The sequence below is a fragment of the Varroa jacobsoni genome, unplaced genomic scaffold (genome assembly GCF_002532875.2).
Source record: "Varroa jacobsoni isolate VJ856 unplaced genomic scaffold, vjacob_1.0 scaffold_1163, whole genome shotgun sequence".
NCBI classification, from domain to species: domain Eukaryota; kingdom Metazoa; phylum Arthropoda; class Arachnida; order Mesostigmata; family Varroidae; genus Varroa; species Varroa jacobsoni.
The window spans coordinates 48,560-75,695 of NW_019214065.1; the positions used below are offsets into that span (position 1 = coordinate 48,560).

The following is a 27,136-nucleotide window of genomic DNA, read 5'->3' on the forward strand; positions in this document are numbered from 1 at the left end:
AACTGCACGGTTAAGAACAGCACGGGTTTGATTACGTTTTCTTGCAGCAGGTTTCGATAGGCGGGTATCTGTCAGCATGAGTATCTGTAATGACGATGTAATCTCGTCGCAAATTTTACCGGGTCAACAAAAAAACCTGCTGTTTAAAAATGTAGGGTGCGTAAATGTATTGTCGTTAACTAGGATACGTTCCATTGTTTCACACATGCGTTTCTCACATTATACCACTCAAGTCTTTTAATTAGAAATAACGTTTTTATTTTTACTTGATTTCCAATCTCAACAAATTTCAGCTTTCTTGTTCCATAACCTCCTCTTCTAGTGGAGGAATTAACCTGCTGACTATCTCAAGCAGCGAATCGAGTTCCTGCTCTGTTAATCGTTCCTCAACATTCTCGATAATCACCTGTCAGGAACAAAAGAAAGCAAAAAAAACAAAATTAGAAATGAAAATGATACCATTTCAATAGTTAGTCACATTAGCTCACTCAATATGCCTTTCGATACGGATTCGCCTACGAAGTCCTAATAAATTTCACTTTTTTTTATTTGCCAACTGTTTGTTTTATTTTTTTTGCTCGACATTCAATTCATAATTAGTCATTCCATAATGGCACCCAAGAACGGTTTAAAATACAAACTATGTGCAGTTAAAGAAAAACAGCTTGATACCACCATTTCGTCTCAGAGATACTGCATTAGTTTTGATATTTTTTCTCTAAAGCTGTCAGTAACCGGTTTTCCACACCCTAGTTCTTGTAGCACAGAAGCGATATTATGGGTAATATATTAGAGTTCAAGAGAAAACTATCAATAAGACCCTATCTATCAAAAGATATTGCACCAACTAAATAGGCCTCTAATAATTACTCTAGCAATTATAAAAACGGTACTCGCTAGCGTATGTGATCCAAAATGTTTATATGAAATATACTTGTAATTCTGCAACGTTCGTTGGTCGTAGATTTAGTAACTGAAGCTTTTCAGCCTTGCTAAGAGGTTTCGGGAAGTCCTTGATCTCCTGGAGGAATGCGACAACAACGGCTTCACTCTGTTTGGCAGCTGGACTCTGTTCGAGATGTTTCAAAGTTTCGTAACTCAGTGTCGCCAAACTTTTGCAAGATTTCGCCTCGGCCTGAGATGCTCTGAGTATCGAAAGAACCTCGAAGTTGCTCAGTAGAGCAGCCATTGGCTTAACTACACTCATTTTAATTATGGTAGTAATCATAAATAAATCACTTGGTTTAAAATCTTACTTACAACTTTGTTAGAACAAAACTTTGCTGCACTCTTTCACAAGCCATTGTTTACATTCGTGGTACCATATTTGCATCATTACAACGATCTAATAGTAACAGATCCCCATATAATTTAACATCATCAGAGAGGGCTGAATTTCAGTGTATACTAGATAGTTTAATATAGATTAAGTATTCTTAATTTTTTTCTATACCAGCCCGCACCACGGCGGTGCGTGCCTTACAATTGTTGTTACCAGCCTGTGGTTCTTTTTGTGGTACCTAGAGGACGCAAGGCACTAATATTCTGATTATGACCCCACGTGCTTAACTTGAGGTGGTTCGCATCGCATAGCAATAGTTGTACATTATCACTTTCGTGTCACCATCGACAGACAAAATGGGAAAACGTGAATACGAAGGCGACGGCGAAACCCCCAAGACAAAGAAGACCAAAAAGGTAGGACACTGACAGATGGCGAGGCAAATATATATTTAATAGAACTATTAAGTGCGGCCGTGAAATAAATTCGCGCGTAGGCGTGCTTGACGAATTGTTCAGTAAATATTTGATACTAATGTCTTGCACGAACGTAAGTATAGCATAGTATTAGTACTAGGAAGCTAAGATATTGATAGTGAAACTAATTTGTAGTCATGTTTAAGACAATTATAGCCTTGTCGCGGATTAAGATTCGGTCCACGTATAAAATAACTCTACACTGGAGAACATGCTCTTGACTTAATGCGTGTTATGTCAAGCGTGTTAAAATGATACGAAACGGCCGTTTTCTAGCAGCTTCGCAATAGAATACTTGCTCACTGAGTAAAAAAACATGCTTCAAAAGCTCGTAGTAAATTGAAACTGAAACGTTTTGCTTTTAAATATTTGATCTGTCTCTAAATCTCTTAATCAGATTTGAAGCTGTTGAGAGGTAATTAAGTTCAACTAATGTTTTACTAGCTTTAAAAAAGTTATCATGGCATAGAATCAAGATAATTCTGCTATATTTTATTGTATATTTGCACTGGTTAATGGACACAGTAGTTACAAGTGACAATTTTTTCATACAGATACTGTAAAGTATGTTACAGTTAGAATGTCTCTTATAATCTATTGGTTTTGAAGCCTCAATATGAACAGTTGTCGTGTCATATCATACGATTATATGCATGTGTTGGTGACTGTACAGTACTAACGTGATCGCTTTGTAAACTTTGGGGTATTTGGTGGAGTAGTCTAGGTTAGAGGTGAAATAATAGTAAAGCACTTTATTTCAGTTGCTGAAAGTTATGTCTAAAATATAACTGAACGGCGCGAATGCTCGCTAAGCTCGAAATACCCATGAAATTATATGACGGCGACGGACCGACTCTTATTGAGTCGGTTAATGCTAACACAAATCAATTTATCACCTTACTTTAAATAGTAAGTTTTCTTTTTTCTTGCCTTGCTCGCAGTCACTTGCAGACGTAACCGACGCCGAAGAAACTTTAGTCGATGGTGGAGGTGACCAACTGACTTACGAGCAAAAGCTCAATAACTGTAATGCGGTCGCCCTTCCGATGGCTACGGAGAAAGATTGCAAGAAGGTGTACAAGTTGTTGAAAAAAGCCTCAGAGAAGGAAAACGAACTCCGGGAGGCTCGCAAAAGCTCCAAGGCAAAGGTCAAGCCGGCACTAACATGTGGCATCAAGGCTGTGCAGCGCGCTCTCCGAAAAGAAGAAAAAGGATTATGCATTCTGGCCGGTGATATTTCTCCTGTCGATATTTACTGCCACTTGCCCATCGTTTGCGAACAGAACCAAATTTCGTATATTTACGTACCAAGCCGTTACGACATCGGCGGGGCCATGGGCCTTAAGAGGCAGTGCTCCGTTGTGCTGGTGCACCCACACGAGGATCTGATAAAGTACTATGCTGCCGTTGAAGATCTCATGGAAAAACGTTTTAATACTGTAGATTTCCAATCCATTACTGCAGCGTAAAAACTGCTAATTCTATAGAACCAATGATAGAAAACAAATAGTCTGAGTAAAAGTGTACGAGGGTCAAACGTGCTCACTATTTTTTATGTTAATAGAGCATCGGGGGTTAAACTATGTAAAAAAGTGATGCATTATCTCTTTGCTGTAGGGCAAACGACATGAGAAGAATCGTTATCCCTTTCTTTCTTTGACGAATAGTTGCGTATCTGCTTTGTCATTGTAACCCATTGTAATAAAAAGGCTGTGTAAACGAAAACGTAGTAGGTTATTAATTTAAATAATCACATTTTCATTTGCTTGGTTTTTTTTTTATCTAGACGTTAAGGTAGGTTCAGAGAGCTCGAAATAATGTCAAAAATGGAACATTGTATTAAAACGTTGAATGAAACCTAATTTTAATAAACGTGTGTGTGTATATATATATATATATATATATATATATATATAATGAAATTTATCAATGCAATAAAACGTGTTGAAGTATTTCAGCCTATTTGTTTTGATACTATAGCGGAAGATTTTTGTTTCAATTATCATTATTATCATTTCACTTGAAAAGGTGTTTTTGGTTCTGCGTTCGCGGATACTTTCAAGTGAGTCTTATCTACAATAGCGCAGAACATTGGCATGCGAGGCGGGAATTTTTTTTGTTACCTGATTTCATTCAGGTTATAAGTCGTCCTTGTTCATAAAGAAAAATTTGGTAACACCTCTAATTTTTGTAATTAATGTAAACTTTCTTTCTTCACATAGCTCACAAGTTTCAGTTGGTACTACTGCAGTGAGTAAAACAGAAGCAGCTGGTGATGTGAATAATCTCTGTGTGCTTTATGGTTTGTTATTCCTTGAAGCAGTTGATAGCTGTTTGAAAACTTCAGCAAAAGAACTCCGTATCTTTAAAAATTTAACGAGGAGAAACGGTTTAGCTCAGTTTACTTTAATCCAAGAAAAATATTTTCAAATATATTCAAACAGGCTTTAGTATTGGAATCTGTATAGTCGCTGCAGTCGGTAGTTCATCTCCCGAAATGAGTTTTTGAGAGTCTGCTATAATGCGCCGCTCAATCTTAGTCATAAAAACGTAATTTATTAGATTAGCTCACCAATCCAAGGTACTCTTACAACAGAATAGGCAGAAGTAGAATTAAGTAATGTCTAGGAATAGAGCTTTATCCAGCTTTATGAACACTTTATGAACACTCGAACTACTTGATGCACATCGTTAGTGGTTAGAAGTAGAACAACTGGCAATTCCTGTAGAGGCAGCACAAGACTTTACCACATTAAAACGCTTTACTGATTTTTGAGGATATGATTGAACTATATTGATGAAAGGCGGAAGAGGTGAACATTGCGGGATTAAGAGAGGTTGTGCATCAACGAAAACAGTCAGTCGTGAGTTCTTACAAGAGGGATTCGTACTCGGCAATATTTGATTTGGTACTGAATTCCACAATGATCGAGAATTTCCAAAGGACGAACATGCGGGTTCTATAATGAGTTGCCAAATGCGAAATTTTACTACTAATAGTTACTATTAGAAAAAATAATCAAATTAATTGTATAATCCCGGAGAGATTTTTTCTGTGGTTATAGAAGAAAGGCCTCTCTGTCCATTTTTGCGTGGACCGAAGTAAACCATAATTTAATACATCAATATATACACATTTCTCTGTTCTAGCCGAACGTGCTCGTTATCATTTGGCAAATTTTTTCGACTATTGATTGTCGTTAACACTTACAGCGTAGTCAATCATCGTGTTATTTTCAAGTTCAGATCAGGAAGGCTTACATTTTGTTAGTATATTTCAGAACTTGGTTCGTACAAAACATCAATAATACTCTGCGAAAAATTATCCTATCTTTGAACGACGATAATATTTTTCACATTCCCTTCTTTCCGCACAGTTTAATATGCTGAAAAAGATGCCTTCCAAAAACTTTCTTTAGCTTTAATAAAAATATTTCTGTTTTTTGAGAAAATCACATACTGCATACTTCTAATGTATATATTGTATATAATCATTTTGTGGGCCTGAAGCGATTCCCACAATGATTTTTATCATCGATCTTCAGTTACACCTTTGTCAACATTATATACAAGTTGAAGATTGAATGATGTCAAACACGATTTTAAATATAGGTTTGTGAATATAAAAGCATAAATTTTAGTGCTGAAATTCTGCAATCGACATTTCAACTAGAACAGCGGCACTCGTGATATTCATCTATGTATATATCGGTATAATGCCTGTTGCATGACGTACATCTGCAAGCGGCTCCGAGTTCATCGTAATCTACTATAGCGCAGTACTAAAAATAATATATAAGAGTAATAAAGGTCATATCAGTAATACTGAGCAATGTAATTTTAGTTACAAGCGTTCGCTTTTGGCAAAGGCGTAGTGTTGCTAATGCGCCATGTATTTTATTATCACTTATAATTTAAAAGTTTTTTTTTCCAATAGAACCCGTGTACATAAATTCTCTAAGCTCCCGCCTATTGGTGTCTTTGGACCTTCCTCCTCGCCTAGATCGTCTGCTGTGTTGTTATTTGATTACAAATCTTTCGCTAGCCGTGAATGCTTTTCTTACAATCAGTTTCCGTACCAAATGAAACGAGGTTTCTACTGAATCCGTCAGCTCTAACCAATCATTGATTTGTTTGTGTCGTGTGCGACTTCTGTATACTTTGCAAATAGAAATAGATACAATCAACGAACGTGCGTGGTAATGTGTGGTTCTTTTTCGGCGAACGTACCCACCTTAAGGCCTCTATCTGAGCCGAGATATATATAAACAATTTGTATGTAATTCTGTCGTTGTCTGGCACTTAACTGCTTCAAAGTCGGGGCCAAACGACGGCCACCGGCTAGAGTTTCTGGGAGAAAAAAATTATCCAGTTTTTCCTGCTGTTTATTCGTCTATCACAGTTACATTAGCTCACTAGCCGCTTGAGTTTCTTATGTCTCTGACAACCTAGCATGGCAATGAACGTCGAAGATCAAGAAGAATGTCTGTCAACGAAGAGCGCTCTACTAGCGATTGCGGTTATCTTTGGTCTATCATGCCTAGGCTTATTTACCGTGTACTTGAGTTTCCCAGAAATGCGGCCCGAGGAGCAACCTTACGTGAAACTGCCGACGAGCCTTGAAGATGCAAAAAATTTAGGCCGAGTGCTGTCACGCTATACGGACGACCATTTCGCCGCCGTGGTGTTAGCTTTTTTCTGCACCTATATCTTCCTGCAGTCATTTGCCATTCCAGGATCGATATTTCTTTCTTTTTTATCTGGATTTCTTTTCCCATTCCTATTAGCCATCTTTCTCGTTTGTCTCTGCTCGGCCATTGGCGCCTCTCTCAGTTACCTGATCTCGTACAGCGTTGGTAGTCGACTAATATTGGCTTGGATACCTGACAAGTTGGCCAAATGGAAGCAGCAGGTGGAGTAATATTATACAAATAAAGATCTAGGTAATTTAGCTAGGTGAACTCTTTAGTTTTATCATACATAGGTAATGGTCAACCTCAATGCACGTCTAGTAGATCCAAATTTTAATTCAGCAAGAAAACTATAGAATAATCAAGTGTGAATTTAAAAATTATCATATTCGAAGCAGAGAGACGATGCGCCGATTCAACAAACGAGTCCATATGTTTATGACGCCTATTTATGGTTGATTGGATAAAATGATGACGCAGCTTCGGACGTAAACCTAGGAACGTCTATTAGATTTTATATATTCATCAGGATTATTAAATTACGGCCTTTTCTACGCATATATAGATAGAAATTCATTAGGCTATTTTTGTTTGCCCTAGGATGTATATTTACACAGCTAAGTATCCCTAACAAGATTATCTTTAATAGTTCTTACCCGAATTAACAGTGATTGCAGATCGGCCTCTCCATTACAAACAATTAGCTGGATGTTAACTCGCATTGAAATTTTCGTTTACTTATTACTTAGTAGTAATAGTTAGAATATCAAGAAAACATTGATCAATGAACTCTCAAAGATAACGTTCCACTAAATGACATACCTGTTTCATTTTGCTGGCAAGACGTTTGTAGTAGCATCGCAATATCCTCCATCGTACAGTCTCATCTCGGACGCTCTCACACTTATACCAAACCTATCATTCGACACACTCAGCTTGAGCTTCGTCCATAATACTCACATTGCTAAATATAATCAAAACCCTTCTTCAATAACATGTATTGCACATTCACTGATGCTTCGAGTACAATTATGCGATATATAATTTATAGAGGTAGCTCTTATGAAGAAGCAACTGTAGGAATGAAACACCCTTAGAATGCGTTGCATCTACTAGAATGAGACACTCTGTTTCTAAGCCTTGTACTTTTTAAAACGCTGTTAGAGATCTCCGGCTGAAAAAGACTAATCTAATGGAATTAATATTAGAGCCAAACTCAACATTCTAAGCTTTTAAATCAATTGTATGATTATTTACTTGCATTTATCTAACCTAAACTATACAAGAACAGTGATTTTTTTAGGCTCTGTTTAAATCTTGCATAAATTGAAATCTGTTAATTCGATAATAATTTTTGAAAGGGTACATTAATGTCAATAACAATCGAGTTATACCACTTTCACACAAATACTGCTAATTATATAACGACGAACACATGATTCTGCGTTTTGTTAATATTTTCTTCTATCTACTGGCTCTTCGTCTCTTTCTAGGTAGCGAAACAAAAGGGTAATATGGTCTATTACATTATCTTTTTGCGGATTACGCCCTTTCTGCCTAACTGGTTCATCAATCTCGCGTCACCAATCGTCGATGTCCATATCGTGCCGTTCTTTATTGGCACTTTTATTGGTGTGGCGCCCCCATCGATTCTGGCAATTCGAGCTGGAATTTCGTTACAGCAGCTGGCCTCAGCGAACGTGTTGTTAACGTGGGAGAACATTGGTCTGCTCACTGGTTTCGCCGCTTTCTCGCTCCTGCCTGTCCTGCTAAAAGGAAAATTGAAGAATAAATTTGAGTAGACATACCTAAGTTGAGGATGATGAAAGCAACGTTTCTTCGCGGAAAATTCGTTTGCGAAGTGAGATAAAAAGACATCGAGTTGTTAAGACTTAGAAAAATCTTATTTAACTAATAACTCTAATTTAATAAGAGTTACCTTGAGCGTGTATCGCTTTAGCTCTCTCTAGGAAAAGCACTACTATAATGAAGCGTGAACCTCTGGTACCGATGAAAAAGGCAGATGTGTTATAAAAATACTGCGTATGCCTAGCGGAAAAACAGGTCGATCAAAGCGGTAGTGTGAAATAACTTTAAATAGGTTCCAAAAATGAATAAACAGACTGGCGGATGTATGAACTGTGGACGAGACTGTGTATATGCACGAAAATATACGTGTGACTGTAGGCGGAGAAATATATAGGACAATCACGGCATGGTTATTATTATCGCTCTATTTCGGGCACGATATTATGTGTAAGTGGAAAAAAAAGTATGTGTAAGAAAGTAAATACATAAAAAAGACACATAGTAGATCGATAAGTGTTGTTGCTACCACTATATGCAGATATTCAGTGGGATACATTCAATTTTAGAGAAAAATATTAACAGCACATACAATTATTTCAGGTCATGTGTATTAAAATAATGTGTTTGTAGGGGATGGGGATAAGACAGGGTGTATAGAACATCAGATTAATGAGCTCTCTACTTGATTGAAAGGTCTATTAATTAATTGTTGGCTAACATTCCAAGGAAACAACTCAGGCGAGATAGTTCTATCATAATTCTTTACTTACAAAGTGGCAAGAATAAATCAATGCCTTTTGGTTTTACCGAAAGTGTTTTTCTGCCATATTTATAGTCATAAAACAGGTTGGAATACCAAATACGTTTATTTGGATACAAGTTGTTATTGGTTTTGATGATGAAATCAAATTTTTTAATACGGTGGCAAAGTAAGGTAAGGCCACACATAAAATTATTTCAATTGTTGTTGTTGTTGTTTAACCTAAGAAATATCATGCTCTCTGGTAAGCCTCAATTATTGGTAAGTAAATGATATTCAGTTTAAACATTTCAGAACAAAAGTATGCTATATTTAGATGCAATAGTTAAGAACCATGTGATAAATGGATGAAAACAGCAATGAATAATAATGTATTTATTTAACAAATAAACGAAAATCGTGCAAATAGTTGGATATATTTTTCTTAATCAATCCATGTCGATTCAGATACCTGTCTAGGGCCAAGACAATATACCCTAGCGATACAATGGGTGTACGGACTACTATCACTTGTGTTTATCTAGTGACTGGTTCAACGCTGGAAAAGTTTGTGAAGAACAAATGATATCGAAATCGACGGATAAATCATGTGATCAATGAAATGAGTACCAATGGTCATATATAATAATACTTCATTAATTTTCGTAAAAATCAGCCCCAGCGATGCTGAAACCCGCGAATAGTTTGGTTTGATTTTGCCATCGACGTCTCCGTGTTGTGGATTTGGAATACGCGTAACTTGGTGAACAGACACATGCAAGTACATTTATAACTAGCTAGAAAAATTTCGTTGCTACTTGAATAGATTGTCCTTACTATATGGGCGTTGGATGCTCATTCAATGAGAAATGCATAGTTACATATTGTTTGATTACTTGATAATTTATGAATATGTTATCTTTTTTTTTTCGCTTGAACAGCATTTTGTTTTATTCACTTATTTTGTTTAGAATTATTTTTTGAAATATAGTCCTAACATTTTGTGCATCAGGTATTCTCGGAGAAATTGTCCGTTCAAAACGTAAACGGCTATTCGCATATATATATATATATATACATAAGCCCATTGACATTAGATGTACTTTTATATAAAGTGTAGAACAGAAGACTAACTTGTTATAGACATGTATAATTTTATATTTTTCTTAATATAAACGGCACATCCAGCCTTGCGTCATATACATATTTTGAAAATTACCGATAACGAATATTGGATGTTCCTGAGTGATAAATAAGTATCCAGCTTTCATATAACGATTCAGATGTAAGTAAGAAACAAATCAAGGATAACAGTTTATCCCGAATAATCAAACTAAAAGAGGAAACTTTCGTGCCATTGGCGTTAGGTTAACAAGATTATAACATTACAATTGCTCGCAATCAATCAATGGCATGTGTGTAATATGAATTGTCAGACTCCTTTGAATCTGAAAACATCGTCACTTCGGTATCACGCTAGCCCAATATTTACAAACATATGTACAACTGATACCGGTTAAACGTACTTTTTGTTTATGATTGAAAAATGAATTAAACTATTACATATTATATATGTACAAGTTGATGTTAGTCTCATTGTTATATGAATAGTAATGTGATTGACTTCAGGGGCACTTTTGTAACAGGTGCAGGAATATACCTTTTGGTCGCCCCGGAGCCGATAGCCGTGAACCTCGCGGGACAATTTTTATCCATTTTGCTTATGTACTCGTTTCTATTTTCTTCATCGATGTAAGCTACATCTTCGACAAAAATTATATGAAACTAGCCCAATTTGCGCTACTACGTTTAATTTTGTTTACCACATTTGGAGCTGCTAGCTAACAAATAATGCCGTAGACAAAAGCGTCTATACTATAACATCTGGGTCGTTCAAAAATTGTACCGTTTATGAAAACTGTATATAGATGTTTATGTAAAATGGAGGCTATATGGGCTGCTCTGTTCTTTAAACAAGAAAGTGCTAAACAGTTACGTTATCAAAGTTGTTTTTAAGATGTGTACAGCTCAAAAATGTATTCCGAGCAAATTTTTGAAGGTGGAGGCATCGAGAACAGCTAAGGAACTTTGTTTCGTATTCTATCGAACGTTTGTGCATACTATGCATCGATTCACACTATACGAACACATTGGGATTTTATAAGAGTAAATAATACGGCCTACAGCATTTCCAGCGTGTGACGAGCTCAATGTCGTCGATTGCTGATTTGATAGAGAAACTGGACAAACTAACTTGCTCCAAAATGCAACTTAGCTCAGACGTTTGTGTATCGAATTCAAGTTGAGGTTTTATATTGGGCAGCAAACTCCCACAACTGGATCATTCAATCCCACTCTGTCAGACTGTACGGACTAATGGCATAGGGTTTTTAATTACTATTTCTTCGAAAATTGATCAATTGTGGTCAATCCCGTAGGTAAGGGAGAGGAAATTCTGGCAAAAAAACACTGGTACCTTTTCCGTGGCAACGGCTGTTCTTAACGGCCACGTTGCTTACTTCTTGGCCATAGAGCCCTATGCTACGTACAGTACAGGTTTTCATTAAAATATTTTTACCCTATAGTATCTATGTAACAAGAGCATTTTGTCCACATCCACAGGGTGACACTAAAAGCTACCTCGCATTGTTTCATTTGTGCAGTTATAAACGGTGTTTTTGTGATACATCGCACATTCGAGATACGACGATGTCCACGCTTTGCAATAGGTTTGACATTTCTTTTTATCATTGTTTTAGCTGCACAAATGATTGAGTTCGACCTGCGTTTGTTTCACAAGTGGAGATTGTTTTCCTTCGCTTTCATTACAAGTGCCTTCTGTTATGTCGGCACGGATATTTTTGTCTAACCCCGAGGAAGCCAGTCTGGCTTTTAGCCCTAACTGTGGTCGACGCAAAAGGATATTTCGTCAGCTTTTTTTTTTAAAATAGTATCCTGTACTGCAATATATTAGGATGGGCGTATTATGCATTAATATGTACCGCCAACGCAGCTGCTGTTAATTCGATGATTACATCAACGACAGTTGTCGAAGTTATGACACAAGACGCAATGATTGGTTCTCTAGGACGAACGCGTTGACGGCACGAAGTCCTCGATTGGCCAAGTTTCTAATCGAAGACCGTTGTTGTTGATGCTTCGGCTCATGCGTTCGTTAGGGTGTCAAGAGTTTTGGCTAGGACACACCGAAGGTTCAATGGGCACCTGGTGAAGTAAAACAAAAATTAAGATGAATTCATTGTGTACCTATATGATAAAAAAAAAACAAAGACCTCTGAAATGACGAAGCTACATATTATGAATAGGTGTAAAAGGATTACTTGATTACATAGAAGATATAACAGCTCAACTTAGCAATGTAATCTTGACAGAGTGAGAAATTTGTTCAGTTACCCCATTTCCTTCAATGTATTTAATTCAAGCTATGCAATTCATCTATTGCATCGATGAACCCTTGCCATTTATTGCGTCAATTGTTATTAAAAATTTCTGCTAAATATTTGCACAGGACATCTATATAACTTATATATTTCTTTGTTAACCGAATTTTCATTTCTTTTTATTTTTCTACGTTCTATATAACCAAGAGTGCCCCTCGAAGGGACATACAACTGATACTTTATCAAGCTGAGTTTATTTAACAAAAAAAAAACAAAAATGGGTTGTTCTGATGAAAGATGCAATCGGCCATGTGATTAGCTCAGTGTAGCTTTTGTGGTAAGCATTATAACAGATAATCGATGATGCATATATAAAGAAGGATTAGATTTTAGAATGAGCTGTACTAAACACTGTAAAAAAAAATTATGAACCCAATTCTTCTAGTTTTTTTTAGCTACATCCTAAACAAGCAGAGGTAACCGTGACAACTTCCTCCTTAGGTGCATCCCTAAAATACTCAGTTAATCAACAAATTACAAACGTCTCATTAGAGCATCTTATTACTTCAGATATCACATCTGTACTGTAATGGTACGTATTTTGTCTATTTCTAGCTAGTTAAAAGTGTATGGTCTTGTGGTTGCCTTAAAGCTACCTCAGGAATGGCACCAAAAAAACTGATGAAATAGCCGATCCCGTAACCGTCGGAGACGCATCCTTTAGCCGCCGAGTTTGAGTAAATGGAGAACCCAAGAAGAAGAAGTAGCGTAGCGCACGTCAGCGTTATTTTCACGTGTAAGAGAGGGGTTTCAGGGAACCTGCGGTGAGAGACCAAGAAAACACGCGTACTAACTTCATTACAACAAGTGAGATAAGTGTCGATGGCCATCTGATTTGGTGCTAACGAAGTCTTGAACATGGAACTAGATACATTTATTTGTCTTAATGGTTGAACATGTCTTATGGATCCCATTTGGCAGCTGTAACAACTGTACTTCCTGCTAATTACGTAAGATGCTGTTTGAGTAAAATCATTGCGGAAAATTTAACGTAGATGTTAATGCGAAAAAAGGGTCAATGTAACTGGTCAATGCAAAAAACACGTTAATATTCGACATCTTTCGGCATTTACAGTGGTTACTGAAAATTTCATAAACGGTGATACCGAGTAGTTACTTCTATAATTTTACTATCCTTGTTTAGTGGCACATATTCTAGAGGAAAGCAATAAAACTGCAAACTTATTTTTGTATACATATATATTTCACAGGTTTTTTAGGAGAACTGACCAATCTTCTAGATATATCAAGCTGAAATTCCAGATGCCTCGCCAGAGTAGTACTGTAGCACAAATCTGTAGAAAGGACCACAGTGACTCGACGCTGAAACGAGCCCACCAGTTAAGCCGATGCTCAAGTTTACTGAAATAAAATGAAAAGCAAGATAATTTTCACGTTTTTATCTTTCATTCAAAATAACAATAAATTATTTTTAAAGAATTATTAATTTCATTATTTAACATTATCGTTTCAGTATTCAGTAATCTAAGATGTACATACACGCAAACCTTATCCATAGGTACTTGGAACGCCAGTAAGATAAGGGTGGAACCCCAGCCTAGGACACACGAAATAGCATTTGATCGAAAATGGGTTGGATCGTCTTCAAATATTATGTATAAATCTTGCGGGATCCATAGCGCGCGCCATAGTCCGACCACGCCCACTGTTGGTACAATAACGCTGAACCCGGAATCCAACATTAGACCAAGTACGTTCTGTAAATGTGCGATAATCATTATTAGTCATTTAGTACAATAACGTCGGCGCAGTGGCTTTAACCTCTAGCTGACCTAGAGGTGACTGATTCCAGCCCCGTGAACGACAGGTATATGATACGCGACCACTGTGGCTTTAACATAATAACAATTTAGTATGAAAGTGTCACTGTCTATGACCAGCCAACAGTAGACCGAAATTTCATGATATTATAGGTTTGTTTAAATATTATACTAGAGATTAAAGAGCTAAGCCAAGATAATAAGATCCCTTTTTTTGCTTGACACGGAAAAGGTGCGTACGTCGCGTAGAGGCCTAGGAGGCGTCGTTAAAAGCCCAGTTGTCATCCGTGCGGTCTTTTCGGGTTCCTAGACGGTACGTTGAGTGTCTCTCATTGGGACAAGTTATTGCTGGCTGATCGATTTCTCTATCACAAACTCTAATGCCAGTAAGAAAGAACGCGCAATCTGAATTAACTATGCAGCCTAGAGAGTTATATAACTTTGGCAGACTTCTGCAATATGTAGGAGTACAGTCATAAGCTTACGCCCTTTTAACCTACTTTTGCACTAAATCTCGTAGGAAAATCGTAGACCGCGCCTCCAAGCCGAAGGACATCGTCGTTAAGTGTCAGAAATGGGGGTGATGCCGCAGCCGTTTTCAAGCCGCCCATCGATAGAAGTATACCAACACCAAGCACGAATGTGTACGCGCACGAAGTCAAATCTGTTCCAAATTGTAGGTCCATCGCTGACCAGACGCCTCGCCAAGAAACGATTGACGCAAACGACGTTGATATCAAGTAGAATTTAGCGAACAGCGGAACGGCTGCCGTAGAGAAAAAAAAATAAACAAATGTTTATAATTAATAGCATTATCATTAGTACTATGCATAAGCGGTAATTCCCTAAAACGAGGCTAGGGGTCTTTTTGCCACAGTGTGCATACCTCTCTTTGTTATTCAGTCTTGATTTTTTTTAAGTGAAATTCTTTGATAAATTGACAGCAACTATTTTAACGGATCAGGATTTGACAAAAATCTTCTGCCTGTTACTTTAGTAGATGCAACGTGAATACATTCAAACTATGATCTGCATATATATGCAGTACTGCAGTATTAATGAAAAGCTCCTATTCTATTAGAATCTCAGTACACTGCAATTTGAGAGATGCAATCTTTTGCGACAGAAACTTATCATTAAGCAGTACATTATAATCATTTAATGAAATGCAGTAACGAACCGTTTCCTCGTTTACTGACGGCATGCCTCTTCAGCCAGAACTGAGCCACGCTTGCACATATCAATATAATGAAGCCAATCAATGCGCAGATTCCTGCACTGTGGAAGTTTCTTCCAGTGGCCTCAGCCAGCTCCCACACATAAGCCCAATGCGAGATCACAAGCGGAGAAACGACGAATTGACAAAATAGAACGTCCGTAAAAACCAGCAATGGCAAAATCTGTTGTTTAAGAACAAACATGAAGACAAATATAACCATGTATTTATTGTGGGCTATAGTCTTGACACTGGGCTTATGACAAATAATGTACTCATTGTGAGGTATAGCTTTGATACAAGGCCTAAGTGAAATGTGACATCCAATAAAACTGTGTTTTGATTTCCTATTTAGTAACGTCTGCCACGTAGTGGATGTTTTTAGCGGAATGTGCATCACTGGCTCTTTTACCCGTCTAAGCCACCGTGCCGATGGTTTAATGATAAATTAATTGGTGGCGTTAAGTACCTAGCAAAGGTGATTCCATAAATGCTTGACAGGTCGACTGTCGACGACTGTACTCAAGCTAGTTAGGCTGAGAATCTCTAACTTATTACACGTCCATAGTTAGACTGTAAAAATAATATGTTTAGTAAAAATGCACTTTAATTTAATAACTGCAGACTGGCATTAATTTTTTCGAGAAATGCGATGTACATTTTTTACGGACCTATTTAAGCATGTATCTTTGTCGCCCTTTCTCGTCCAGAACATTTTTGGATCGGCCCAACAAAATGCTAAACGGACCACGGAGCGTTCACTCTAAGAAGAAGTACAGATTGTTTCGAATACATGTTTCGATGACACTCAGATGGATCGCTGCATTGTCGGCGTCCTACCTATATTCACTATTTGCTTTTCTAAATAATACCGTACGTATCAAAGATATACATGCAATTCTTTGCGGATTACTTGCATGTCTTGGCAAAAACCCCGCCGCATCAATTCGGCTTTTATCTGAATCACCTGGTCGATAACTCCTGTTAATTATGAGACCCTAATTACTGTCGACCTTCCGCTTAAACTCAAATTGATCAGAACCGCATGTAAAGTTCTTTGTAACTCTGTGCTTTCGTAGATAGAGTAAGTTCCGCATATTTTAAATCAAAGTGACATGCTTTGTGGACAAGCAGAATATATGTAGTTTGCCTGTTGTTCGAAGACAACTCCATGGCGAGTTATATAGAGGGATACCTATATGCTTTACGAAGCTAATCTATGTTTGAAATTACGGTCCGATTATGCGTTTTAGTGGATTAGTGGCAATGCTCGTCTAAATATTAGTATATATTTATACAGCTTACTAAAAAACGTCGATTTGAATGACTTAACCAAATACTCTTAATATGATCATGCTTGTCAGAACACGAAAAAAAGGTTTCTACGAAAAAAGACGTCAGTTATTAGAACGCTCACAAATTGCAAAGGAAATTATGTAGAGATTCACTTGTTGTACCTACCTTGTTGCCATATTGGAGCGCAGCCGGCGGCTCCTTGCTGGGGTCCCCATTGACTGATGGACAGATTTTGCTAACCATGGTGTTTTCACGACTACGACGGGTAATCTGTGTAGATATGAGCAGTTCTGATCTCTCTTCAAGTTGCCTGCCGTTCTTAAATTACGACTGGCAGTACTTACTATTCAGTCATCATTGTCGTAAACAGACTAACTGCTGTCAGTTTCTGAAAACCATAATGGAAGATTGATGAGAGCATCAAGCTTTGTGATCTCACTAACCCAGCACTACGTCCTGACTTCTAAAAACTGACCGGACCGAGATAATTGCTACATCATGATCACAATTTTTTGTAACTATTTTTTTAATTTTTAATAGGGTTTAATGAGATAGCAATTTTTATTTAGTAAATGTATTCTATTATACGACTTATATCGCAAAGCGGAACGTAATTCAGGGTTCGTTTTAAGTTTCAGAATTTTTGTTATCTTTAACAACCTTTTTGGAAGAAGTATGTTAATTTTTAACGCCCTAGTTACGTCTCATCCGGGGAATCGGTTGAAGTTGCCGTCAATGTTTGTCCTGTGTGTTTTTTTTTCATTTACGAATAAATGATATCAGTATGAATATGAGGCATCTTCATTTAAATATACAGGACAAAACAAGTCCCTTGACAAACATTATATATATACATTGTAAAGATGTAAATCTAATTACCAAGAGACTTTCGCTTTGCCCTGTGTACAATTATATAAAATTGATTATCTTGTCTAGGAGTCTGTTTGGCATTCGCCTCCGCGGGGTTCCGATTATCGTTGCCGCGTTCTCTCGGTTGGTGAAATATTTGTCGAGATTAGGAAGCATCGGCATCTATTACCCTTTCCTAGATGCCCTCACTTCTCAACCGTCTTTTATCCTCAGCCTGTGTCATAAACTCCTTCAGCCTAATTTTGCTATGACATGTTAGGCTTTCCCTAGTGAACAAATTTACTGACCACCAGAGAGATCAAACTCCTCGTTTACAACCTCCACATTAGTCCATAACCTTGATTGGCCCCATGAAGGTTAAGCATCCCGCCAGGGTTTCTGTTTATTATCGATGCAGGAGGATATGAGGGACGATTCGTGTAGTTGAATGAACAGAGCGTTATTAATGGTTCCCTATGTGAATGCATTAATGTATGTCGACGACCGATCCGCTGTTCGACAAATCGCGTTCTGCCTCACTACCAAATGACGATGAACGTAATATTATAAACCTTCAATAGATTTTTCGACATTGGACCAGTTTGAACAAGCGTTTTTCCACTATATAAACCATGCACTATAAAGCAAATAGATTGACTTAACCATAATTGCAACTATAAAACTGTCGTATCAACTTGTATAAGAACTAATCACATATGGCAGTGTGTACCCTAATGACTTCGCGTACTGCAAAATGTATCACGCTTCTACGTTCATGCTTCTACTGCGGAATTCAGACATACCGTCCACCCCCAAATATTCCAACTGGAACAGTTGATCTCCGCTAAGTGAGTAGTTACAATCGGACTTCGTTCAAAAGGGTCCTTGAGGCTAAGTGTGAAAGTCGAGATCAGTAAGCATACAATTTCAGCGGTAATCCCGCTTCAGTAGGCCAGCACGATACATTTATAAGGCCTTTTCAGTATCAAAGTAGTTTTCCTTCTCTTATGAACGGACTCCACATCAAATTTTAATAAATATCAGTAGAATAAAGAACTTTCGATTATCGCTTAAGTATATGACACAAAATCCCACTCGGACAACGATCCATGATCAGGGCAAGCCTGCTAGTTTAACATGTCGTTTAATAGATTACCGTTAGCTAGTTTCATAAGTAAGCGCAGACGCAGAAATTACCATTTCATCGAATTTTTGTGCGTCCAATTAACCAATACTAAGTTTAATAATTTGCGCGCATTCCGAGTCGAAAACGACGATCTAGCAACACGTACTAGTCAGTACCACATATGACATAATGTAAGTGGATTCGGTATATCTGCGAGAGACTTGTTACGCGGAATAATCTATTCAAATAGCCATCATTATCGTTTACATCCTTATTTCTGTCCTTTCGATTGCTGGCTTCATAAAAACACTTTCCAACAGTTGCTTGAACGTCATGCTTTATCAACCAGCCCGGTCGCATCCGTGATCAAAGGCTGTTTTTTATACCTGCAGCGGTACCTGTTTAACAATGCTTCTTTTATAAAGCGAAAGGATGTAGACGTGGGGGACCTTGGATGTCTCAGTTTATTTGAAAATAGAGCGAAAATAAGGAAGATGTACCGCATTAGCATCAATTGTTATAGAGGTAGGTGAAAACAGAACTTGTGGCATTCACCACGAAATTCCATAACCGTCAGAAATACGACTGCGTGCTTCTCACAGAAAGTTCTTCTAAAGCAGCCATCGATCGGCGTGTTGTTTTTCTATTGAGGCACACTGTAATATATGGACTATCGCTTTCAAACCTCATTATCTCTCTCTATAAGGATATTGTAGAGCTTTAAGGCCATCTGCTTAATCGAGAGGCTACCAGTGGTATACAGAATAGTGTTAACAAGCCACAAGTGGCCCTGTACATTTCAAACATCTGTAACCCATTAATGATTTCAAGGTAGAACCGAACTGTCAATCGAAAACACTGGTAAACAAAGACAGGTAAATAATAAATAACTGTTAGAAACGAAAGACACATCTTGACGTTGACAAGCCAGAAACAGCTTGGTGGAACCGATTAGTTATGAAATGAACCTAAAGGTCAGGGTATTAGAAACGATTGGATACGTACTCAGACAAGAACACGACCTATTTATATTGAAAATACCTATCTTGAAGATTAGGATTCTGCCAACAATTTGATTTAGGCACTCCTACTTGCCCCGTTTTCATCATAGTTACGATCTTTCGGGCGCAATAATCACCTACCTGGTGCTATTTAGGTAGGCTCCGCCGGGATTTGCCGGCAATGAACATGATAATTACTCAGGTACACATACAAGGTATCAAAGGAATTTTATGCATGTATATTTACAAGTCTACAACTAGAAAGAGCCTAATAAGTTTGTGTTCGCCTACACAGTGTTAGCCTCCTGCTTTCGGGACAATGTCCCCTTGCGATAACGAGCCGAAAAGTAAAACGATCGTTCTGCGCTTCTGTTCCGTTTCTCTAATTTTACTGCTATATTCGTCTTCGTACAAAGATGACATATTAAAGCGTGACCACTGCAGTGCGGTCTAGGGGTTGCATTATTGAGAAAAGAAACTTTGTCTGACCGCGTTTGGAACTTATTTTAACGATGGAAGAATCTTAAATAGATTCCTGCAACCTAAGACTTTGTAAGGCGAATTTAAGATGATTACATCTTGATCCACCGTACGAGTCTGTAAACCACCGAAACCCTATTTTGCTTAACGAGTCCCGAAGGTTCTTACGCATTATTTAAACTAAAAATAGTTGCTTAAATTTAAAGTATTGGTTTTTTAAAGGGTGACTCCGAGCGATCTTTCATAATTGCCAAATTACGTCTTTGGTGGACCTATTACGACCACTGATTGTCTCGTTTGACCTACGTTCATAGTAGATTTCCATTTGTGTTTGCAGCTTGGAGATCAGACATGCCAAACTATCCTGGCAACACAACTAAGTTTTTTTTTTTTAAAAATAAGTTGTTTTTAATCATCTGTCTTCTCGTATCGCGTGTGAATCTACTCACGAAATATTACTTCTGATAACATTTCTGTAGTGTAGACTGCACTAAGCTGTAGAGGCCAACACTCAAACGAAGAATGACTTTCCATATAGCATTAAATTTAGTTACTCCTTAATTTAATTACACGTTTGAGGTATTTTAGCTAGGTAGCTGACATTTTAATGGCAGGTTAATATATATAATAACGATTAAATTATACTGCCTCTTCTAACATACAGCGGAGAATATGAATTTTTTTTTCTCAAAGCTTTCTTTTTTTTTTTTTTGGGTCTTCAAATGCTTACAACCTGTGACAAAACGATCAACTATCCTGTGAACCGTGGAACGACTATATCACCATCAATATAAACTTCTGATATTTTGTTTCTGCTGAAAAACGACGAATCGTTGCGGCGCCTTCATTTCACTTCACTTCACAAAAACACGTTATTTTTCCACATCCATTCCTCATGTGCAAATGACAAACTTCCCTGAGCACACACTCGGAAACACTCACTAAATGAATACGCGCGCTTATAAAAGGCACGGGCCGCGAAATTCGTGCGGCACGCTACGAATGCAGTTAGCCGTGAGACTAGACGCAGTCTGGGTTGACAATGTGGATCATCGTTCGATGCGAAACATCGCTGAGTGATTTTGCTTCTGCAGCCACCGCAGCTGTTACAGCGGCGGCATTACAGGTGGAGCAACTTCGTAAAATACAATGAACCGGCGGTCTCCTTCTCAAGTAGTGTTCTCTCCACTACGCGGACCTAGGAGATCTTGTGCGCCACATGTCTCTTTCCGTCTGAATGGCGCCTTCGTAGTAATAAATAGTCAGTAGTGCCGATATGGTTTTATGTGATTGATGCGCTGGCTACCATCTAGTTGGAGAGCGAAGATTAAGACAAATTATGGATGTATATTGTTAATGCGTTTGTCCGTTTACCATGCTTGACGTCAACGTGATCACGGGCGTGCAATGACTTATGTCCAAATCAATGAACGTTTTACGTAGATCCTAACTGTTATGTAATGTTATAATGGCTGGAAAAGAACGCTGGCCTTTCTAGACGGTTTTCTGCAGATATGTCGAGTTGCATATGCGATAACCTATTTCTCATCAGGCGTGCGACGAAATTCCCCTAGATTGTAATGCTGATAGTGCGATTTTCTAAGTATCGAGTAGAAGAGTACGATATTAGGCAAGATCATTTGGTCATCACACGAGTTCACCTTGATTGTGCATGGTCATGTTTAACACCAAGCTAAGGCTTTCTTTCATATCGCAAAGGTCATAGCCGCTCTAAATTTAGCCGAGGTTTTATATTTTGGTTTTCGATAAACTTACCTATGATCAGTAGGCAGACACCGCCAATATTATGGTTAGGCGTTTCTCTGAAGCCTTTCTTTTCCCGTAACATCAGATTTTTGTGGCGCATTAACACAGCTTGTATTTCCGACATGCACTTAGATATTTTAATTTGATTAACTAATACATGTTGAAATAAAAGTTCTATGCTGGCGGCTACCTAAACCGTTCGCTACTTCTGACAACTACCTCCTATCAGCACGAAGCGAACAGATTCCAGCTAAGCCCGCCACCTGTCCCTAGATTTAGTGGGCAAAGACATTACCACCGCGCTACCACAAAGGCTTGATCCATGTTTAACTGAGAAACGGATCGAGGTTTATGAGTTATGGCCAAATTTTCCCGTTTTTTTTTTTTAGATATTAATGTCGCCTTCGAAATGCTTTCTTTAAGCCCAGAGAAAATCTTCGTTATGTGCTTCGTTATGCTAACCGAACATCAATCTAAATTTATTCACATCTGTTACTAAGCGCATTGTGTCAGCAGAACATGTGCAAGATATTTTAAGATGGCTCTTCCGCCGGTTATATATTGAAGACAGCCAATATATAGGATAAATTGTTTGTCTTCAATATAGAGACAGCAAGGTTACTACAGCTTTGATTGGCTATAAGTACGGCCCCAAGTGGCAAACTCTTATGCATACTGAAGCTTTCTGATTATAACGTGATGGTTTCAAACATGACTGCAATATCGAGTGGCAGCAGATGCGTGGTCTCGATTAACTTATTTACGTACCGTACGTGCAGACGCCGCTCAAAACCAAGGGTAATAGCGTTTTCTGAAAAACTTCAAAACTATAATATACTAGCCTACATGTAGTATTTGTCTAATAAACTACTGTCTGTTATACATTATTATCCCCTGTTGTAATGTGAAACGAACGTACAGAGCAGGCTGAATCTCCTCCTTTGTTCAAACTGGTGTCCTGCAAATTCGACAAGTAGTCGATCATTGAGCCACCATGTATTTGCTCCGCGCGGCGACAATTTCTGGTAATTTTATTAGGGCAGTTTTAGAAACGATCAGCTGACAGTATTTTCCGGTTTTCGTCGTCTGTTATCGAGCACATTCTATGTCCTTACCACTTTTTTTAAAAAGCATCAGCGTTCTCATACGACACTTCTGGTCATCTGCAAAAAAATATTCACTCAACTTTTGCTAATTTTTTACCATTTCTGTTGCTACTGGCGTCATCTAATTTTTGTCTTGCTCCGTCAGACAATTTTTATCGTTTTTACTACATTCTCAAACCCCGCTGCCAACTTCGAACCTACACTACCCCTAAATTTAGCAAGAAAACACGCTACCAACACACCCTCATGGGACACAGAGTTTCTTATCTGTGATCAGTCCGCCCTAACTTACTTATAGTGGTTTAAACACCGTTAATTGTCAGTGTAGGGAATCTCGTATGACCATAAATGAATGATATCGAACCACTTGAGAGTGTCAGATGCTTTGGATAGTTGAGTTTAATCCAGCGACTTTGCATACCGGCAAGCCATCAACAGCCGATTACAACCTGTGTCCAAGCCTTACTGGAACTTCTAGCGGAGTGACTTCATCTCAGGAACTACCTGCTTATATAGTATGAAGCTTTCAGTATTATGGCGCGCAGCCTATCGACAGTCATCAGGCGGACTTCGAGTTAACCTACATGAATAGGCGTAGTCTAGTTCGTTGCATCGTTATGGGTGGCGGTAAGGCCGTAGCAATGACTCGAAAAGCGCATGCTCTCACTGCCCGGTCCCACCTCGAGTGGCTTTTACCATTTACCTCCTTGTACATATGTACTCCGTGTACACGGCTTTGTACGTTTAATATGAAAGTGATTTAGCTCTGTTTCATCCTATAGGAAGCGACAGGTCAAGCGAGATCATCTATCCTATACCGTGATCCATAACTATAGCAATTCAACAAACGTGAAGCTCAACAATTGATTTATGTCATTCTCATAGTAAGTTGCAAATAATGCAAGTACACTATGGAGCAAGATTATACTTAGGACGACGACTTTTTATGAAGCTAAGCTGCCCACGGTTCAGAATAATGTTTCTATTCCAAAAATTCGCTTCTTGGACCGAACTAATCGAAACACAATCGATATATCTATCAATATGTTTATATTTAGTTTAGTCATTGTTTATTACCGCATCTCGTTTAATCTAAAGCAATATTTGCTCGAGTATACTAAACAGTATTTACTATGTGACGATGAATTTACCTCGCTCTTTTTAGTCCCCTTAAGGACTACCGCACTGGTGGTTCTATGAGCGGTTTATTGTGGTAAGTGAACAGAATAATAAGCAGATCAGCTTTTCATCGATTCAGTGGCACTTACTTACCTTCAGATCGAAAGGGATGCAACACACTTCCTAGAAGTCTTCGTTATTGCCACTTATCTGCGATCGTTCCAACTGTTATTGCGTTAACTACGTACTGGACAGACAATGCACCTACGGTAAATCATATTATCCTCTTTTTAGGAGTGCTACTATACGAAACCACTCATTTCTAAGGTGTATATATGCTTATGACATGAAACGATCGCACCCGTCGAAACTAACCCCCGTTATCCTTGTCTCAGATGTTGTTCATATACAAGCATACATAGAGTACAGCGCTTCTTTCCTTGCACCCAGCCACCATTAAGTATAGACTAGCCTTGGTACTGGTAGCGCTGTACCATCCTATAGTCAATGTTTGTATCTGTAGAGGGTTAGTTTGATAAGGGGAAGGTTATGGTCGGTCGGTGCTCGCCGACTATACGGATATCAGCCGTACCGTTGTCAGCCGAGCTGTCTTGACTGTCGATACCCCAAGTTATGAACGCATCACTCACTTGCTGCTGGGAGATATTGTGAAGCACTTCGTTATAATGCGTGCTTCCTGCTTAACGTCGAATGGACTCGGCACGGAAAAATAAGCGTCATTCTCGGATTAGTTCCCACGCCTAGCCATAATCCGCGACAGTGTCTAGAAGAAAGCCCTCTTTCGTAGGATAGACGCAACACGGGCTTTTTTCGCGGTAACTATAATGCATAATGTATGTTGGTTAAACACAATCCCGAGGAATGAAAGTTTTTAAAAAAAAACGGTTTTTAAATATGTATCACTATACAACTCAGCAAACTGCGTCACAAACTATTCACTGTACCAGGCTTTAGCACGTCGGACGCCTTCAATAAGCTCGATTTGTTTGTGTCTTTCTAAGTGCATTTCAAATTAACGTCACGCTACCCGTAAAACTAGCTTAATTTATTTACCTGTTGGCTCTTGTCGATATCGATTTAAGGTGCCATACGCCAGGATTCGAAGCGGCCGCCCGCTTCCACCTCTAGGACAGTAACGTAAATTGTAAGTTCTTTTTATTTACAAAACAGTGTATCGTAGAGGTGCTCAAGTAGTTCTAGATATGCTCTTTACGCATGACGCACACCTAATGCGGTGTATGAATCGCTTACTGTCACTCCGTGTGTTCGCGGTCTCTGCTGCCGGTCACTGATCGGCGTCGATGGTAGCTTGCAACGTCATGACGTCGCCCCGTTGATTAGGCAATAACGCGTCTTCAAAGTTGACAAGAAAACGCTATGATTCGCTATAGATCGTCCTTCTTTATTTTTTTTGTCCGTTTATTTACAGAGTAGTAATTCATATGTTTAACGAAATGGAAACATTCGTTCATGCAAATTAAGAGCCGCGAATGGCTGTCTCCGTTGCCAAGCAAAATAGCGTGACCACGGCTGAGACCACTCAGCTGATTCTGACGAATCAAAGACGGACGATTATCAACGTCAATCCGATTTGGCTAGCTCAACGAGACTGAAACGCAATCAGTCGAAGGAATGAGGCCGCAGCTATGCTACTGTCGGGGTGCGAGAATCAGAAGCTCATAATGCCATTAAAATACACAAATAAACGACCGTCCTCATTTATTATCTTACCTAATCACGTTCCGATTTTTACCTTGCAAAGGAATAAATTACGACAATCTTTAGTTGAATAGCTTTTTATTGGTAAAAAATAAACTAAAAGCGCTCCCGCAATATATATATATATATATATATATATATATATACATATATATATATATATATATATATATATAATGCATCTCTGCAATGTCAAGTTAACTATAAACGATTTCATGAGTGTTAAACTCACAAAAAGAGAAGTGCATTGGTTTTATGCTGCAGGCTATTCTATCATTTTATTATACGATGATGCATTATAACAAGACAGAGTCTGCCTGAGATATTCTTTACCTATGACACTCACACAAGATTGTATATCATATACAGTAAATTAGGATAAAAACAGTAGATAGTATAAAAACACTATAGAACATTTAGTACATTTTGAAAAATTTTTGGAAAAAAAATTAAAACACTGGATTTGCCCTCCAAAAACCAAAAAAAAATTGTCAAAGGCTTGCCTTCTGTTTACATTATTACTGCTCGAGATGCAATATACCACCTGTAACTGGTGTATTAACCGCGATTTCCATTATTCCATTGCCACGCTCAAGCATCAACGATACATGACCTTTTACATTCAAACCTGCCTGTCTCCCCAGTTCAGCTTTACTACATGTAAAATTATCAACTGTTTAATACACATATTTCCCATTTGTTGTTTAACACGTAGACGCACAAGAAGAATGTGGCAAAAACGGTATGCAAAAACGAATCGAATCAAGACAAAGCGTCTTTCAGGCTACCAGGTCGCTAAGGCATGTCCCTACACTATGCAGAAAGCCTTTTAATGCTCAATCGGTTAAGTAGTTTGACTGGCTTTAATATAGTAAAATGTTGTATAGTAAACATTTAAGCCCGACGATTGTATTGCTTATATAAAAGTGGTACGCATATTGTCATACAAATTATCCTACAGATTTTGTGGGTCGCCAAGTATTTTATGGAGTACAGACGCGTACTGCTTAGAAACTGTAGGAATATCACTTTTTGTTTAGACCCATACGATAAAAACTACGCAAGCTGAATTAGCACCTACATATACAATACACATTCGTACCGGCTATTAATCTGAGATTAGACAGAAGCAGGGTGAAGTACCTAATATGTTGAAGCCTGTACTAAGAATAATCCTGCACAAGCGAATCCCTCACT

The 27,136-nt window shown here is 38.2% G+C and overlaps 4 protein-coding genes and 3 long non-coding RNA genes across 9 annotated transcripts; 4 read left to right on the forward strand and 3 right to left on the reverse strand.

The window, feature by feature from the left end:
• Positions 1–235: 235 nt before the first annotated feature.
• Positions 236–1,440, reverse strand: LOC111267245 (DNA-directed RNA polymerase III subunit RPC9). The gene is made up of 2 exons (XM_022845353.2): positions 935–1,440; positions 236–406 (listed from the first exon to the last, which is right to left on the reverse strand). Exons 1-2 carry the CDS (start codon positions 1,226–1,228, stop codon positions 290–292), a joined length of 411 nt encoding a protein of 136 aa, XP_022701088.1. The 5' UTR covers positions 1,229–1,440; the 3' UTR covers positions 236–289.
• A 96-nt stretch (positions 1,441–1,536) lies between these two features.
• NHP2 (NHP2 ribonucleoprotein) lies at positions 1,537–3,715 on the forward strand. The gene is made up of 2 exons (XM_022845352.2): positions 1,537–1,698; positions 2,700–3,715. Exons 1-2 carry the CDS (start codon positions 1,639–1,641, stop codon positions 3,225–3,227), a joined length of 588 nt encoding a protein of 195 aa, XP_022701087.1. The 5' UTR covers positions 1,537–1,638; the 3' UTR covers positions 3,228–3,715.
• Positions 3,716–5,688: 1,973 nt separating this feature from the next.
• On the forward strand, positions 5,689–9,064 carry stas (Transmembrane protein stas). Its single transcript, XM_022845348.2, has 2 exons — positions 5,689–6,670; positions 7,943–9,064. The coding sequence occupies exons 1-2, from the start codon at positions 6,212–6,214 to the stop codon at positions 8,249–8,251; spliced, it is 768 nt and encodes a 255-aa protein (XP_022701083.1). The 5' UTR covers positions 5,689–6,211; the 3' UTR covers positions 8,252–9,064.
• An 848-nt stretch (positions 9,065–9,912) lies between these two features.
• On the reverse strand, positions 9,913–18,489 carry LOC111267241 (uncharacterized). 3 transcript variants are annotated; one of them, XM_022845346.2, is made up of 6 exons: positions 16,917–18,489; positions 15,420–15,639; positions 14,740–15,005; positions 13,959–14,176; positions 13,689–13,820; positions 9,913–13,217 (listed from the first exon to the last, which is right to left on the reverse strand). In XM_022845346.2, exons 1-6 carry the CDS (start codon positions 16,992–16,994, stop codon positions 13,010–13,012), a joined length of 1,122 nt encoding a protein of 373 aa, XP_022701081.1. In that variant the 5' UTR covers positions 16,995–18,489; the 3' UTR covers positions 9,913–13,009. The 3 variants fall into 3 exon arrangements, with proteins under 3 accessions (XP_022701081.1, XP_022701079.1, XP_022701078.1); XM_022845344.2 differs by lacking the exon at positions 16,917–18,489 and having other exon boundaries at positions 9,913–12,222; positions 13,055–13,217; positions 15,420–16,193; XM_022845343.2 differs by lacking the exon at positions 16,917–18,489 and having other exon boundaries at positions 15,420–16,193.
• LOC111267246 (uncharacterized) lies at positions 14,084–14,847 on the forward strand. The gene is made up of 3 exons (XR_002684494.2): positions 14,084–14,169; positions 14,472–14,552; positions 14,760–14,847. It is a non-coding gene; the product is annotated as an uncharacterized LOC111267246 (long non-coding RNA).
• A 679-nt stretch (positions 18,490–19,168) lies between the features above and the next one.
• Positions 19,169–27,136, forward strand: LOC147752558 (uncharacterized). Its single transcript, XR_015313717.1, has 3 exons — positions 19,169–19,251; positions 25,303–25,364; positions 25,650–27,136. It is a non-coding gene; the product is annotated as an uncharacterized LOC147752558 (long non-coding RNA).
• On the reverse strand, positions 20,902–23,124 carry LOC147752559 (uncharacterized). The gene is made up of 2 exons (XR_015313718.1): positions 22,894–23,124; positions 20,902–21,516 (listed from the first exon to the last, which is right to left on the reverse strand). It is a non-coding gene; the product is annotated as an uncharacterized LOC147752559 (long non-coding RNA).

Bases quoted from the DNA above. Each gene is read 5' to 3' on its own strand.
- LOC111267245 (XM_022845353.2), bottom strand. From the start codon at position 1,228: ATGATTACTACCATAATTAAAATGAGTGTAGTTAAGCCAATGGCTGCT. The intron at 407-934 runs GTATATTTCATA...TGTTCCTGACAG, and splicing joins CGAACGTTGCAGAATTACAA to GTGATTATCGAGAATGTTGA.
- NHP2 (XM_022845352.2), top strand. From the start codon at position 1,639: ATGGGAAAACGTGAATACGAAGGCGACGGCGAAACCCCCAAGACAAAG. The intron at 1,699-2,699 runs GTAGGACACTGA...CCTTGCTCGCAG, and splicing joins AGACAAAGAAGACCAAAAAG to TCACTTGCAGACGTAACCGA.
- stas (XM_022845348.2), top strand. From the start codon at position 6,212: ATGGCAATGAACGTCGAAGATCAAGAAGAATGTCTGTCAACGAAGAGC. The intron at 6,671-7,942 runs GTGGAGTAATAT...GTCTCTTTCTAG, and splicing joins TGGCCAAATGGAAGCAGCAG to GTAGCGAAACAAAAGGGTAA.
- LOC111267241 (XM_022845343.2), bottom strand. From the start codon at position 15,852: ATGCACATTCCGCTAAAAACATCCACTACGTGGCAGACGTTACTAAAT. The intron at 14,177-14,739 runs GTAGGTTAAAAG...GCACATTTACAG, and splicing joins CTACGAGATTTAGTGCAAAA to AACGTACTTGGTCTAATGTT. The intron at 13,821-13,958 runs GTATGTACATCT...ATTTTATTTCAG, and splicing joins CCTATGGATAAGGTTTGCGT to TAAACTTGAGCATCGGCTTA.